This window comes from Artibeus jamaicensis, unplaced genomic scaffold, assembly GCF_021234435.1.
Source record: "Artibeus jamaicensis isolate MK-2021 breed Jamaican fruit bat unplaced genomic scaffold, CSHL_Jam_final scaffold_1031, whole genome shotgun sequence".
Classification (NCBI taxonomy): Eukaryota; Metazoa; Chordata; class Mammalia; order Chiroptera; family Phyllostomidae; genus Artibeus; species Artibeus jamaicensis.
The window spans coordinates 1431408-1443840 of NW_026522026.1; the positions used below are offsets into that span (position 1 = coordinate 1431408).

General features: G+C 39.6%; 1 protein-coding gene across 6 annotated transcripts in view; it reads left to right on the plus strand.

Moving 5' to 3' along the window:
- The window catches only part of SLC4A4 (solute carrier family 4 member 4), a 321040-nt gene that overhangs the window by 136464 nt on the left and 172143 nt on the right, over nt 1-12433 (plus strand). For 5 of the 6 annotated variants that reach the window (XM_053655652.1, XM_053655653.1, XM_037148610.2 and 2 more), the window contains one exon: nt 1148-1283. In XM_053655652.1, coding sequence (XP_053511627.1) covers nt 1148-1283 — 136 coding nt within the window. Of the gene's footprint in view, nt 1-836; nt 1284-12433 lie in introns of those variants that run through there. The other variant, XM_053655654.1, reaches the window with a different exon arrangement.

Below are 12433 nucleotides of genomic sequence, written 5' to 3' on the forward strand. Positions count from 1 at the left end.
TATGTATATATATCTTTCTACTTGAACTGCATTCATATGTATATACCATTCTTAGTTTTACCTAGGTATTGCAAAAAGTATCTGTGGGCTTTAGTTTTATAACATGACCATCAGTTTACTTTCTTTTTAATTTTAAATAAAGTTTTAGGTTTTTATTTTTAGAGAGAGGGGAAGGGAAGGAGAAAAAGAGGGAGAGAAACATTGATCAGGTGCTTCTCACATGAGCCCCATCCGGGGACTGACCTGCAACCCAGGCATGTGCCCTGAGAGGGAATCGAACTGTCAAACTTTCGCTTTGTGGGACAGTGCCCAACACAGTGAACCACACTGATCAGGGTGACCATCAGTTTCTAAATGCTAGTCTTTAAAAAAGAAGAAGAAGAGAAAAGTAATTTGTGACTTGGAGGACATGCTAGTTAATTTTTCATTACATTATATTTTCTCAGAAGACGGGGTCAAAAGGAGCTAGTAGAGTGTTTAATTATGTGCTTGAGCATGTTGGAATTTTCCCCCCTCAGGTATACAATGTTTTACTTGGGCTTGTTTTTCAAATGCATTGAAGTGTGACTAAACATTTTTGGGTACTGCCATTGTGTAAAGAAGAGGCCCCATCTTGTTAAATATTCATTCATCGGCTTTGCAGTTAGCCAGTTCCGAGCAGTGAGGAGCCTTTGAGGGTATAGGCATTAGACATTGGATAGAGGGAGGGTAGGTAGGAGGCGGGCACCTGGGAGAAACTCAGGATTGGGGCGCTCTGTCGCCCTTCCCACTGTTGTAGAAGAAATGATTGGATCAGGCTGGTCTCTGTCTAATAGTTTTGGGTGGGCCATAAGTGGGGAAGGTGGGAAGGTCATGAGGTTGGACCTCAGCTCATCTGAGGGCTGAAAGTTCCTTGTCACACACCACAAAGAAATGGAGTGCTGCCCTGCTGGACAGTAGTGGAGAGCTGAGATACAGTTTAGAACCAAGGGAATAGGGAAGGGCTTTGATTTCTTTTTGTCTTTTGGCTGGGGATAAGCAAGGAAGATGTCCACCGAAAGTGTGGAAGGGAAACCCAACAGCTTTGGGGACAGAGGAAGAGCTTGGGGCTCCACTTTCCTCGGGGATGTGCAGCCGGTGTTTAACCGCAGTATTTTCACTTCTGCAGTCTCTCCGGCCGCAGAACGCATCCGATTCATCCTGGGCGAGGAGGATGACAGCCCAGCCCCTCCTCAGCTCTTCACCGAACTGGATGAGCTGCTGGCTGTGGACGGGCAGGAGATGGAGTGGAAGGAGACGGCGAGGTGAGGAATGGTTAATGTGTGCAGTGCTGACTTGGGGGAACAAGGGCGGGCCAGATAGCAGACAGAGCCTGCGAGTGTGCACCTTCTCTAAACTTAGTGCTCTGAATAACCAGTGAGTGTGATGTTGGGTGGGTTAAGGAATAACATAATTCTTTTTCTCCTCTTTCACATTGGCATGGATGCAGGACACCCTTTATTTCACTGCTGTAACATTATTTCAATGATCCGTGTTGTTATAATTTTAACCTTTTTAAGGAATTAGGAGTGAATCTCCATCCATATGCTACTTAGTGGTGAAATATTTTCTCCACTAAGGTAAACTCAGGTACCCCAACATGATAACCTAGAGATATGTGTCCACAGTCTCCCCATGTCAAAGTATCTTGTGAGATTATGTTAAATTTATTACCCATTCCCTGCTAGGAGGGAGGTTGCAAAGACAGTAACTGGTGCCCACAAGCTTGTTATTATTCCAAGTAGAAACTTGTCAACTTTTAAATATCCAATGAAAGGATGCAGAAGGTTCATCTGAATTTGGAGTTTAGAGACCTGAGTTCAGTTTCAAACTATTACCTCTAGCTGCAAACACTTAGTGTCTCAGGACTTTGATTTAATTGTCAGTGGAGTCGATAATAATGCCTACTGCATATCATATGTGCTTTATAAAATATGTAATATATGTAAATATAATATATGTTTAAATGCATCATATATATGTGTGTATATATGAATCCTCTTTGTAAATTGTTAAGCACTACACAAATATCTAAGTTTTCATTAATTTTACAATAGCAGAGCTTTTTTCTTTCTATATACAGATTTAGTTATATACTCCACGCTAAATCTTTGCTGACCTATAACAATGATGCAAGATGAAGACTTTTAAAATATATATATATTTTATTGATTATGCTATTACAGTTCTTCATTTTCTATCCTTTATTCCCCTCTGCCCTGCATTCCCCCCGCTTAGTTCATGTCCATGGGTCATACATTTAAGTTCTTTGGCTTCTACATTTCCTATACTGTTTCCCCCTATTTTCTACCTACCATTTATGCTACTTATTCTTTGTACCTTTTCCCCCTCTCCCCGTCATACTCCCCTGATGATAACCCTCCATGCGATCTCCATTTCTGTGAGTCTGTTCCTGTTCTAGTTATTTGCTTAGTTTGTTTGTTTGTTTGTTTAGGTTTGGTTGTTAATAGGTGTGAGTTTGTTGTCATTTTACTGTTCATATCTTTTTCTTAGATAAGTCCCTTTTATTAAAGGGATTTAATAAAGTCCTTTTACATTACCCTCATGAAATAAGGGCTGGATGATGATGAACTCCTTTAACTTGACCTTATCCAGGAATCACTGTATCTGCTTTTCTATTCTAAATGAAAGCTTTGCTGGGTAGAGTAATCTTGGCTGTAGGTCCTTGCCTTTTGTGACTTCACAGACTTCTTCCTAGTCCCTCCTTGCATGCATGATTTCTTTTGAATAATCAGCTGATAGTCTAATGGGAACTCCTTTGTAGGTAACTGTCTCCTTTTCTCTTGCTGCTTTTAAGATTCTCTATCTTTCATATAAGATGAAGACTTTGATATAATGCAGTTATTGATCTCTCATTGTCATCATTACATGGAGATTCAACGTAACTCACTTTCATCAACAGAAGGATGTTAATATATGCCTTTCACAGTCTGTAATTTAATTCATATCAATTAAATTGAACCAGTGTATTTTGAATGCACAGTATATGTCAGGTACTATTTTAGATACTGGGAATACAGAAGTCAGTATTTTTAGTATTTACTCTTCTAGGGCCTCTTTTCATGGTGTAGTCATTGTCTCTTATTCCGTCTCTCTGTACCAATAACCTGGGTATTTGAAGTCCTCCACGGGGTTTCCTTCTAGCTCATAAAACTTCCTGCAAAAGAAGGCTTTTGAAGTGAAAACTTTTACTAGTACCTCCATTTCATTCTTTCTTTTCTTTCTAAAAGAAAAAGAGAGAGAGTTTTCCTAGTGCAGTCTGAATTAAGTGTTGGGGAGATTTTGGTCAAGTCTTGGCTTTGCTACTAACTAGCTGTCCAACTTCGGGCAAGTCATGGTCATGTAGTCTTCCTGAGATTAAGTTTTCTGTTCTCTCAAATGAGAGTCATACTGGGTTGCATCCTCCCTACATGTTTTACAGCACTAAAATTCCATCTCTTTTTGTATAATGGTGTACACTATGTGTAAGTGTGTTTCAGACTAGATGTGACTAGAAGACCTATTTTGACTCTCATTTTTATCTTAAAGTTCTGCGCAAGTACCTATGTAGATTAGAATTCAGGTGTAGCATTCAGTTTTTCCTTCAGTCAAGTGAAGACTACACTTTATTTTATATGAACCGTGATCCCCGAAATGTGGAAAGATCGTAACAGTTCACTGCATAGGTTATAAACATTGAGAGAGATGGATATAGTATTTTCCTTTAAGGCTGTTAAAGATTAAGGTGGTATTGAATACTTTACTGTCCTTAAAGGCTGTATCTCTTTGTAAGCAACGTATCATTTCCGTGATGCCTTTGGTCCCTGAGAGACTGTAATTCTGGAGGAGAGGTGTGGTGGGAGTAAGCCGTGGGTCCAGGGAAGCTGCCCAGGAGAAGCACACTTACACATCGCCTGCTTTCTGTAGCCTCTCCTGTGTAGGACGTGCCGCCATGACTATTAAGTAATTAATCCATCATGTAGGTGATAGATATTATTGTTCTGAATTTGTCTCCCCCATTATACGGATTCATCTGAAGGCGGGGACCACCATGTCTGTCGTTCACTACCGTGTCCCCAGTGCCTGATGCATAATAGGTCGTCAGGAGTGTTTGTTGAGTATGATTAGTTGAAAACCGATTGCTTTAGAAAAAAATGTTCTATATATAATACTTTCTTAAAAGTATTACATGAGCAAAGTTGGAGTCCTGTGATAATCCATTTCTGATTGATAAAAGAGCTGGATGACAGACCCAAGGTACCCAGCACATCACCAAGAAAGCCCAAAAGAGGACTACGCTTGGTGTTTTGAAGTAATTCTTCAATATGCTGATGCCATCTGCTTTGGGGTCTCTAGGCCAGACTTCATGCCTTGATTGAAAACAAGTGATTGCCTGACTAATAAGCATCTCAAAGTAACATGTGTAGAACTGATCTTTTTAAAAAAATTTTTTTTATTGTTGTTCAAGTACAGTTGTCTCCATTTTCTCCCCAACCCAGCCATCCCCACCTCCCACCCTTGGTCCTACCCCCGTTTGGTTTTGTCCATGTGTCCCTTATACATATTCCTGAAAAGCCTTCCACCTTCCCCCCATTATCACCCTCCCACCTCCCCTCTGGTTACTGTCAGTTTGTTCTTTATTTCAGTGTCTCTGGTTATATTTTGCTTGCTTGTTTGTTTTTTTTATTAGGTTCCACTTATAGGTGAGATCATATGGTATTTGTCTTTCACTGGCTTGCTTATTTCACTTAGCATATTTCATCTACTTCAGATAAGCTCCTCCTACAGAGTTTCCCATTACGATGAACAGCTCCATTTCTCTGGTTGCTTAAGACAGAAACATTGTAGTCTTCCTTGACTCCTGTCTCTCTTTGCACCCCTTACTCGATCCTTTGGCAAATCCTGTCTGTTTACCCTCAAAGATGTTCAGATATTCGGAATCTCACCATATCTTACATGCAGTATCACCATAACCTGGTCCAAGTTACTGTTCTCTCTCACCTAGTGTTGTAGACCACTCTGCCTAATTTTAGGAATTGTATCTCTACCCCTTGTGGCTAAGGGTGAGAGACAACCTTTGGAATGCCAGCCACAGGAGACAAAGCCTGTCTCTGGTAGCAAATGCTGCCTCAGTTCCTCTCCCTGCCCCCAGAGCTTGGTTGGAAGTCAGTGGTGGGTAAGACCCCTTACAGCAGGGGGCAACCTAAGCCAGACTCAATCACATGGGAGCCCTTTATGGAAGGACTTGGGGGGAGGCTGCAACAAAGAGCAACGGCCTCTCACCCACCCCCTACACCCCCCAGCTCTGACAAAACCTGAGTCCCCATGTCCTCTAGGAGAAGGCTTCCTGGCTCTAATCCCCTTAAGCCTGTTGGGGAGAGGTGCAGCTCCTTGTCTTGCTAGAGCGTGCCCTGGGGAAAAATCTGGCATCACAAAGATTTGCTGATAAACCTGTGAAATCTGCTAAGAGTTCTTTCATTCATATGATAAGGGTCGAAGAAGAAATGAGTATGTCTCCCAAAGTTTCTGCAACTCTCTTCCTGACAGACACTGACTCAGACTCTGAAGCCCTCACGTCTCTTTGAAATGTTATCTACTGTTTGATCCATGCCGCCCTGTATTCCTGTGTACTACAACCCAATAAAAGGCTAGGGATGAGGGGGCTCAAGGCCCTTTTCTCCTCGGAAAAACTGGCTGCTGCTGGCCTTTGTCTCCCCTGAGAAACTGGCCACAGCCCACACCTCCATCCCCTAAACAGATCCAGCATGTCTTGGTCATTATTCATTCACACATGTCCGTGGCACTGGGGGGACTCACGAAGAAATTGCCCCCACAATCTAGATTACTGCAAATGCTTCTTAATTAGTCTACTACCTCCCTGCACCTGTCCTTACCTCTTCATATACTATCCACCATGATCTCTTTGACCTCACCTGCTACTTCTGTCCCTCTTCATGACTCTGCTTGAGCCTCACTGTCCAGTCATGCTCCTGGGTCAGGGATTTTGCATTTGCTGTCCCCGTTGTCATTTTCTTACCTTCTTTAATAGGACCTTCTCAGTGACTGCCCTTTCTAAAATGAAACCTTCCCCCATCACTCTTTAGCTCCCATCCTCCATAATGTTTGTTTAGTACGTGTCAGCATTTAGCACAGTACACGTCTTGGTGTTCTATCTTTCTAATAAAGTGAAGGCTCCACAAGGGCAGGAATTGTTGCTGTTTTGTTTATCACTGCTTGTGCCTACAGTTGCCTGGCACACGGTCTGCAGTCAAGAAATATGTGCCAATAGAATGAATGGAGAAGTAAAACCTTGATTCTTAGTTTGCTGCTGTACCTAAATCCTGTTAGGAGGTTTGGAGATGATATTGTCTCTAGAAATGATTTAGATTTTCAGTAATTTTTTACCTCCTTCAACATACTCAGTTTTGGAATATAGTTGTAGTAATTTCTAACTGCAGTTTATGATGTCCAATTTCCAGACATGATAAGGATATTTTTCCCCATGAAAAGCTCTCAAACCTACCATAGTAATAAAAGTATAGTGCATAGAAAGAATTCATTGTATATATAAAAGTGCAGCATGCATATTTTTTTCACTCACCTATAAAATTGAGAATTTTTGCCTTTTTGTTAATAACCTGGTTGATAGACTATTTTGTTCTATAGAGAACTGACCTACCAGATTTCTTCAGCTTAATGTAATTTCCACTGTTTGCACTCCCTACCCATTTTAATACCCTCCTTTTTAATGTTCTATACTTTTTAGTTGACTAATGATTTGATATCACCAAGAACATCCTACACTGAGTCTCAGCATTACTGTAGTTTTTGTACTACTTAAGGGGATTCAAGTTAGCTCTGTGCCTCAAAAAGTAAGGAGAATGATTGCAGTAGTAGGAAAAATGTCCCCATTAACATGTTAGAAATCACAGTGGTCATGTAAAAGTATAAACAAGGGAAGCTTTTATTTATATATAATTTGAGGTGCATCCAACTCTACTGTCTTCTTTTCTCACATCTTTCCCCTGCTCTTCCCTTTCGTAAAAGTTAGAACCTTGTATTTGCACTGACTCCTCCAACAGAGCACAAGTTGAAGGCTGCATGGGTAGAACGATCAGACCTGAAATGAGGATGTGGTCAGTGAAATGCATCAATTTCAAAGAACCTATGCACCACAATGTTCATAGCAGCACAATTTACAATAGCCAAGAGTTGGAAGCAACCTAGGTGCCCATCAGTAAACGAATGGATCAAAAAATTGTGGTACATATACACAATGGAATTCTATGTAGCAGAGAGAAAGAAGGAGCTACTACTTTTTGCAACAACATGGATGGAACTGGAAAGCATTATGCTGAGTGAAATAGGCGAGGCATTGAAGGACAAATACCATATGATCTCACCTTTGACAGGAAGCTAAAGAATAAAACAAACAAGCAAACAGAATAAAAACAAAGACACTGAAATAGAGAACAAGTGGGCACGACCAGAGGGGAGAGGGGAAGGGAACTTAAGGGGAAAAAGGGGGGAGGGATTTTGAGGAACAAGTATGAAAGATACAGAGATGAGGACTGGGGGGGGGATGGGAAAGAGGGGGGAGACCGGGCGGGGGGGGTGGTGGGATGGGAGAAATAGATAAAAAAAAAATGTACTTGAAAAGTAACTAAATAAAATTTAATATTAAAAAAAAAAAAGAGCACTCTGTTTTAAGGAGCACTCCTAAGTGTCCGGTCGTTAGAATACTGATACTCAGTAGTGTAGCAGGAATTGTAGTGGAATATTTGGTAGTAGAGAAGAAGCCCATGTTTCTCATTAGAAATTTCTAGGTGGCTAGGTATTAGCTAATGGATTCATGGAGGAAACTGGTAAAAGAATAAGTCATGGTCCAGCTTAGGTGATGGCCCCAAACCAGGAAGAATGGCCACCATTACCCCCAAACTCTTTATTTCTTTAGGTCAGTGATGTCTCTGCAAAAATGGTTATTGGCTTTCACTTTTATTTCAGCCACTGTTCAAATGGGCAAATTTGTCAGTGGCGAACAGTTGTAAGAAAACACATTAAAGATCATTCCCGCAATGTGATTCAGATTTTACTGCCACACCTGGGTAAAAAGGAACACCATCACAAGTTTCAACAAATGCAACAGCCAACAGAGGAAGGGAATATTGATGTTGCACTTCTGGTGAGACAGCACAAAGGAGCACCGCTTCGCTCCAGCTGGCGCTGCAGACTGACTGACGTTCCTCTGGAGTGTCTGCGGTCAGGACTGACCATCAAACACAGACACTTATCCAGGGGGTTTGGGGAGAAGCCTCTCCCTTTCCAATCTGCGTTGACTTCTCTTTCTCTGAGGAAACTTCCTTTCAGATCAAGTTTATTTTTTCTGTAAGAAAAAGTCTGAAGGAAAAGGAATTTAATCATTTATGTAATATGTAATTACAACATACATACAATGTTATATAAGTGTGTACATGTATAACTTTTATATATACATATAACTTTATAGCAGCGTACATATAACTTTTGCAATAACGTTCACAGTTGACCTAGAAATTTAAGAATTTCCTTAACAATATCATTTACCCCAGATACACGCTAGCACTGTCTTCTTTCATTTGTGATGAAGCAATTATTAGTTAGCAAGAAATTTTCTTATCATTTTAATAGTTTTATGAAGTTGGATTATAATCTAGGGCAGAGGTCATGTCTATTGCTGTCATGTTTTTAAGTTAGAGGTCTTGTCTTTGATGAATTATATTTAATCATATGATTGGAAAATTGCAAAATTCAGTGATTTCCCATGGGTTTTCTGTTTCTTCAATAAATGAGTCGAAATACTATTGTTTGGCAGTCACTCAACGTGCATTACTCTGCAGTGTACTTCCTCATTATTCTTCTAAGACCTCGGAATAAGTAAACTTCACCTAATAAACTCCTCCTCCAAGGTTACAACAGTTTTGCAATTGCAAGCAATTAAAAAGCCAACTTCTGAAATTAATTTTTGTATAACATGTCAAGTACCAAGCAGAAGGAAAAGAAACTTATTGCAAATACAGTTATTCATAGTTATTATGAAGGGTACACAGTGGCTTTTTGTACGTTTTACAATAAGAACATCTGTTGTTTTTTTACAAACGTAATTACGTGGTTCTGAAGCACCTTTACAAATTCACTGGCACTCAGAAAGGCTGAACTTTGGCACCTTGGCCTTAGCCTATTCTTTAATGGGTCCTGTTTGAGTTGAGTAGTTTAGTTTCTTTTTCAAAATTTGTCCTTGATATGTGAGGAGGATAGACATAGGATATATAGTTTCTGGAATAAAACTGCCTGCAAATAATGTTTATTTTTAAAAATTTATTTAATTATTGTTCAAGTACAGTTTTCTGTCTTATACTCCCATCCCAGCCCACCCCCCTAAATAATCTGTTTAAATGGGCAAATCATTATTTCATGCCCAAAAGCTTATGTTGGAAATACCTTGACCGATCAGTTCTTTGAACAATTAGAGCAATACATTTCAAAGGAATGTAATAGCCATTATTCCAATTTCCCTTAAGCTATTAGCTGTGCTACAGTGTGACATCATCACAACATTCAATATTTACTGAACTCAAAGTGAAATAGATGCTAAACTGAACTGTGAGATAATACTTATTTCCTGGGAATTGGCTAGTTTTGAGACTACATTTCATTCCTTTATTGTTAAATCTAGACTTAAAGAGCTGGTGTATTCCAGGAGGGTGAGTAATGCTATTCCATAAATCCAAGCTAGGTAAGATTTATGATTTATAAATATACTTTAAAAACTTGTTCAAAGTCATATTGAAGTCCAATTCAGTTACCTGCAATATATACTATGGAGAGGAATAAAATAAAAGGTGAATCACAAAAGAATGCAGTAGTTTTTGCTCCTTAAACTTTATTTTTATTAAACATATTATTTACATAGTTGAGGATGATAGTAAAAAAGAGGCATTGTGATATGTTATATGTACGTTAGGCTTAGTTTTCTTTTAAGGAATGGTTTGGCAATATAGATTTATGGCAGCTGATAAAAAGGGGGACTAGTTTAGGAAGAAAGATAAGCAGGAAGGGAAGGCCGTCTAGAACACGCCCCTTTACTGAGTTTCTAGCTGGCTCTTGTCATGCATCTTGGACTTAAATTCTTTGACCGAAGAGTTTATTCCTCAACTAATAAGAATATTTTTGGGAATAAAAACAAGGAGTAAGTATACTCTCTATAGATGACATAATTATATATCTCTGTCTTAGTTTTATGTACTGTGGAATCTTCTATCTACTAGAGTCTTATTTTGAGCAATAAATTCTAACTCAGATGTAAATGTGATTCACGTAGCAATGGTCAACAAACATGGTTGGGCATTCTGTGAGTAAGCATGAAGAGATAATGTAGCTAAAGATAATGTAGCTAAAGAGATAAAGTTGCTCTGAAAGGTGTGGCTCAGTTGGTTGGACATCATCCCTCAAACCAAAGGGCTGTGGGTTTGATTGCTGGTTGACACGTGCCTAGACTGTGACCTCCGTCCTTGGCTGGGGCATGTATAAAAGGCAACCAATCAATGTTTTTCTCTCACAACAATGTTTCTCTCCCTCTTTCTCCCTCCCTTCCCCTCTCTCTAAAATCAATAAGCATGTCCTCTGGTGCGGATTTAAAAGAAAAGGAAGAAAGAAAAATATACCTAAAGTCTAATGTAGTATGCTTCATAAAATGATGACTCAGCCCCAAACCTTTTATCATTTTGGCAAATGCATAGAATTCAATGAGTGTGATCTAAAATTGTCATTTTCCCTCACTTCTATTTCTGTGGTTCTGATACCAGCCAAAGTGAAGGAGTAATTTACACACACACACACACACATATTAAGGGTCTTTGATTCTTTCTTGGAATGTTTTGCAGCCACTTTGTAGAAACAACTAAGGTCCAGTTCTGAATGGTTAAAACTTTGGTGGTGATGTTGGCCTTTTGACTTGTGTGGGAAACCTGTAAAATCTCCACTGCCTACATTTTGGGGGTATAGGGGAAAGGAGGAGAGTCTTAGAATGGAGGGTGAGGTTGGGAGTGAGGTTGCCATCGACATGGGGAGTTTCTTGGCAGAGAGAGGCTTCCTGAGATGGGTGATGGAGAGGACTCTTGGAACGGGGCTAAAATGCTTCTGAGTCACCTGACTGTTGGGCTTGATTAAAATTCTAATTTTCGTTGACTCTGTGGCTGATCCCTTGATCTTTTTTCACTCCTGGTTCTGCTAATGTGTTTTTCCCCCTCCTCTGGGCATGGTGAGCAGTCTATAAATATCTTATGTAGAGCTTCCTCTGATCTCTGCCCTTTGTTCTCTGGCTTTAGTGAGCTAGGTGAGCATTTAGCTTTTCTAGGGAAACATTTTTCAATCATTAAACCTTTGGGGGAAGAATGTAGAAAAACAGTTTTTTAAACCCCTCAGTTTATCTTTCCAGTATCTTTCAGAATGTTTGAAGTGATATAATAAAAAAGTGTTTTTCTTTCAGTCATGATAAGTAGGGAGATGATAATGCTTCCCCCCCTTTTTTTTTTTACCAGTATTAGAAGAATCTATATGTATAATATGTGGGACATAAAAACTGTCAACTGTGTTTTGCTCTCATTTCCATTAAACATTTTTATTGATATATAGATTGATAAGCTATTAAAATGTCTAATAGTCTTAGAAAAAGGTATGCAAGGGGGTTGTTTGCTCCACTGCTAAGATGAATACATCTGTTATCATCAGAAGTGTTGTTCATTGAGCTTGCATATTTTTGAACACATGTGGAGCCAGATTTAAGGAGGGAACATGGGTCTGCTGAGAAATATATAATATATTAAAATAAGACATAGCAACACATGCTCACCGACTGTAGGCATTAAAAGGGAATTTTATATTCACCCGGCCACTTCACACACTATGTTTTTCAAATATTTAAGATAAATATTGCCCTGGCTGGTGTGGTTCAGTGGGTTGAGCATCACCCTATAAACTGAGGGTCAATGGTTGGATTCCTGGTCAGGGCACACGCCTGGGTTGGGGGCCAGGTTCTTGGCTGGGCATGGGTGAGATGTGGCAATCAATATTTCTCTCTCACATCAATGTTTCTCTTCTTCACTTTCTCCCTTCCCCCTCTCTACAAATAAATAAATAAAAATCTTTGAAAAGATAAATATTGGTTCATGACTGATATTTCACCTTATGTAAACTTGCCTTGTGAAGTCGTAAGAGAATTCTCACAGTGGTGGCTGTTTGTAGGCTCACACGTTGTAGGCTCTACCCAGGTGGAGAATTTCATAAGGCGTGTTTTTTTTCTACCTTATTTAAAAATTTTAGTTATTCTTAAGGATTCCGTGGTTACTGCTGGATATAAAACCAGGAAGGCTTTGGTTCC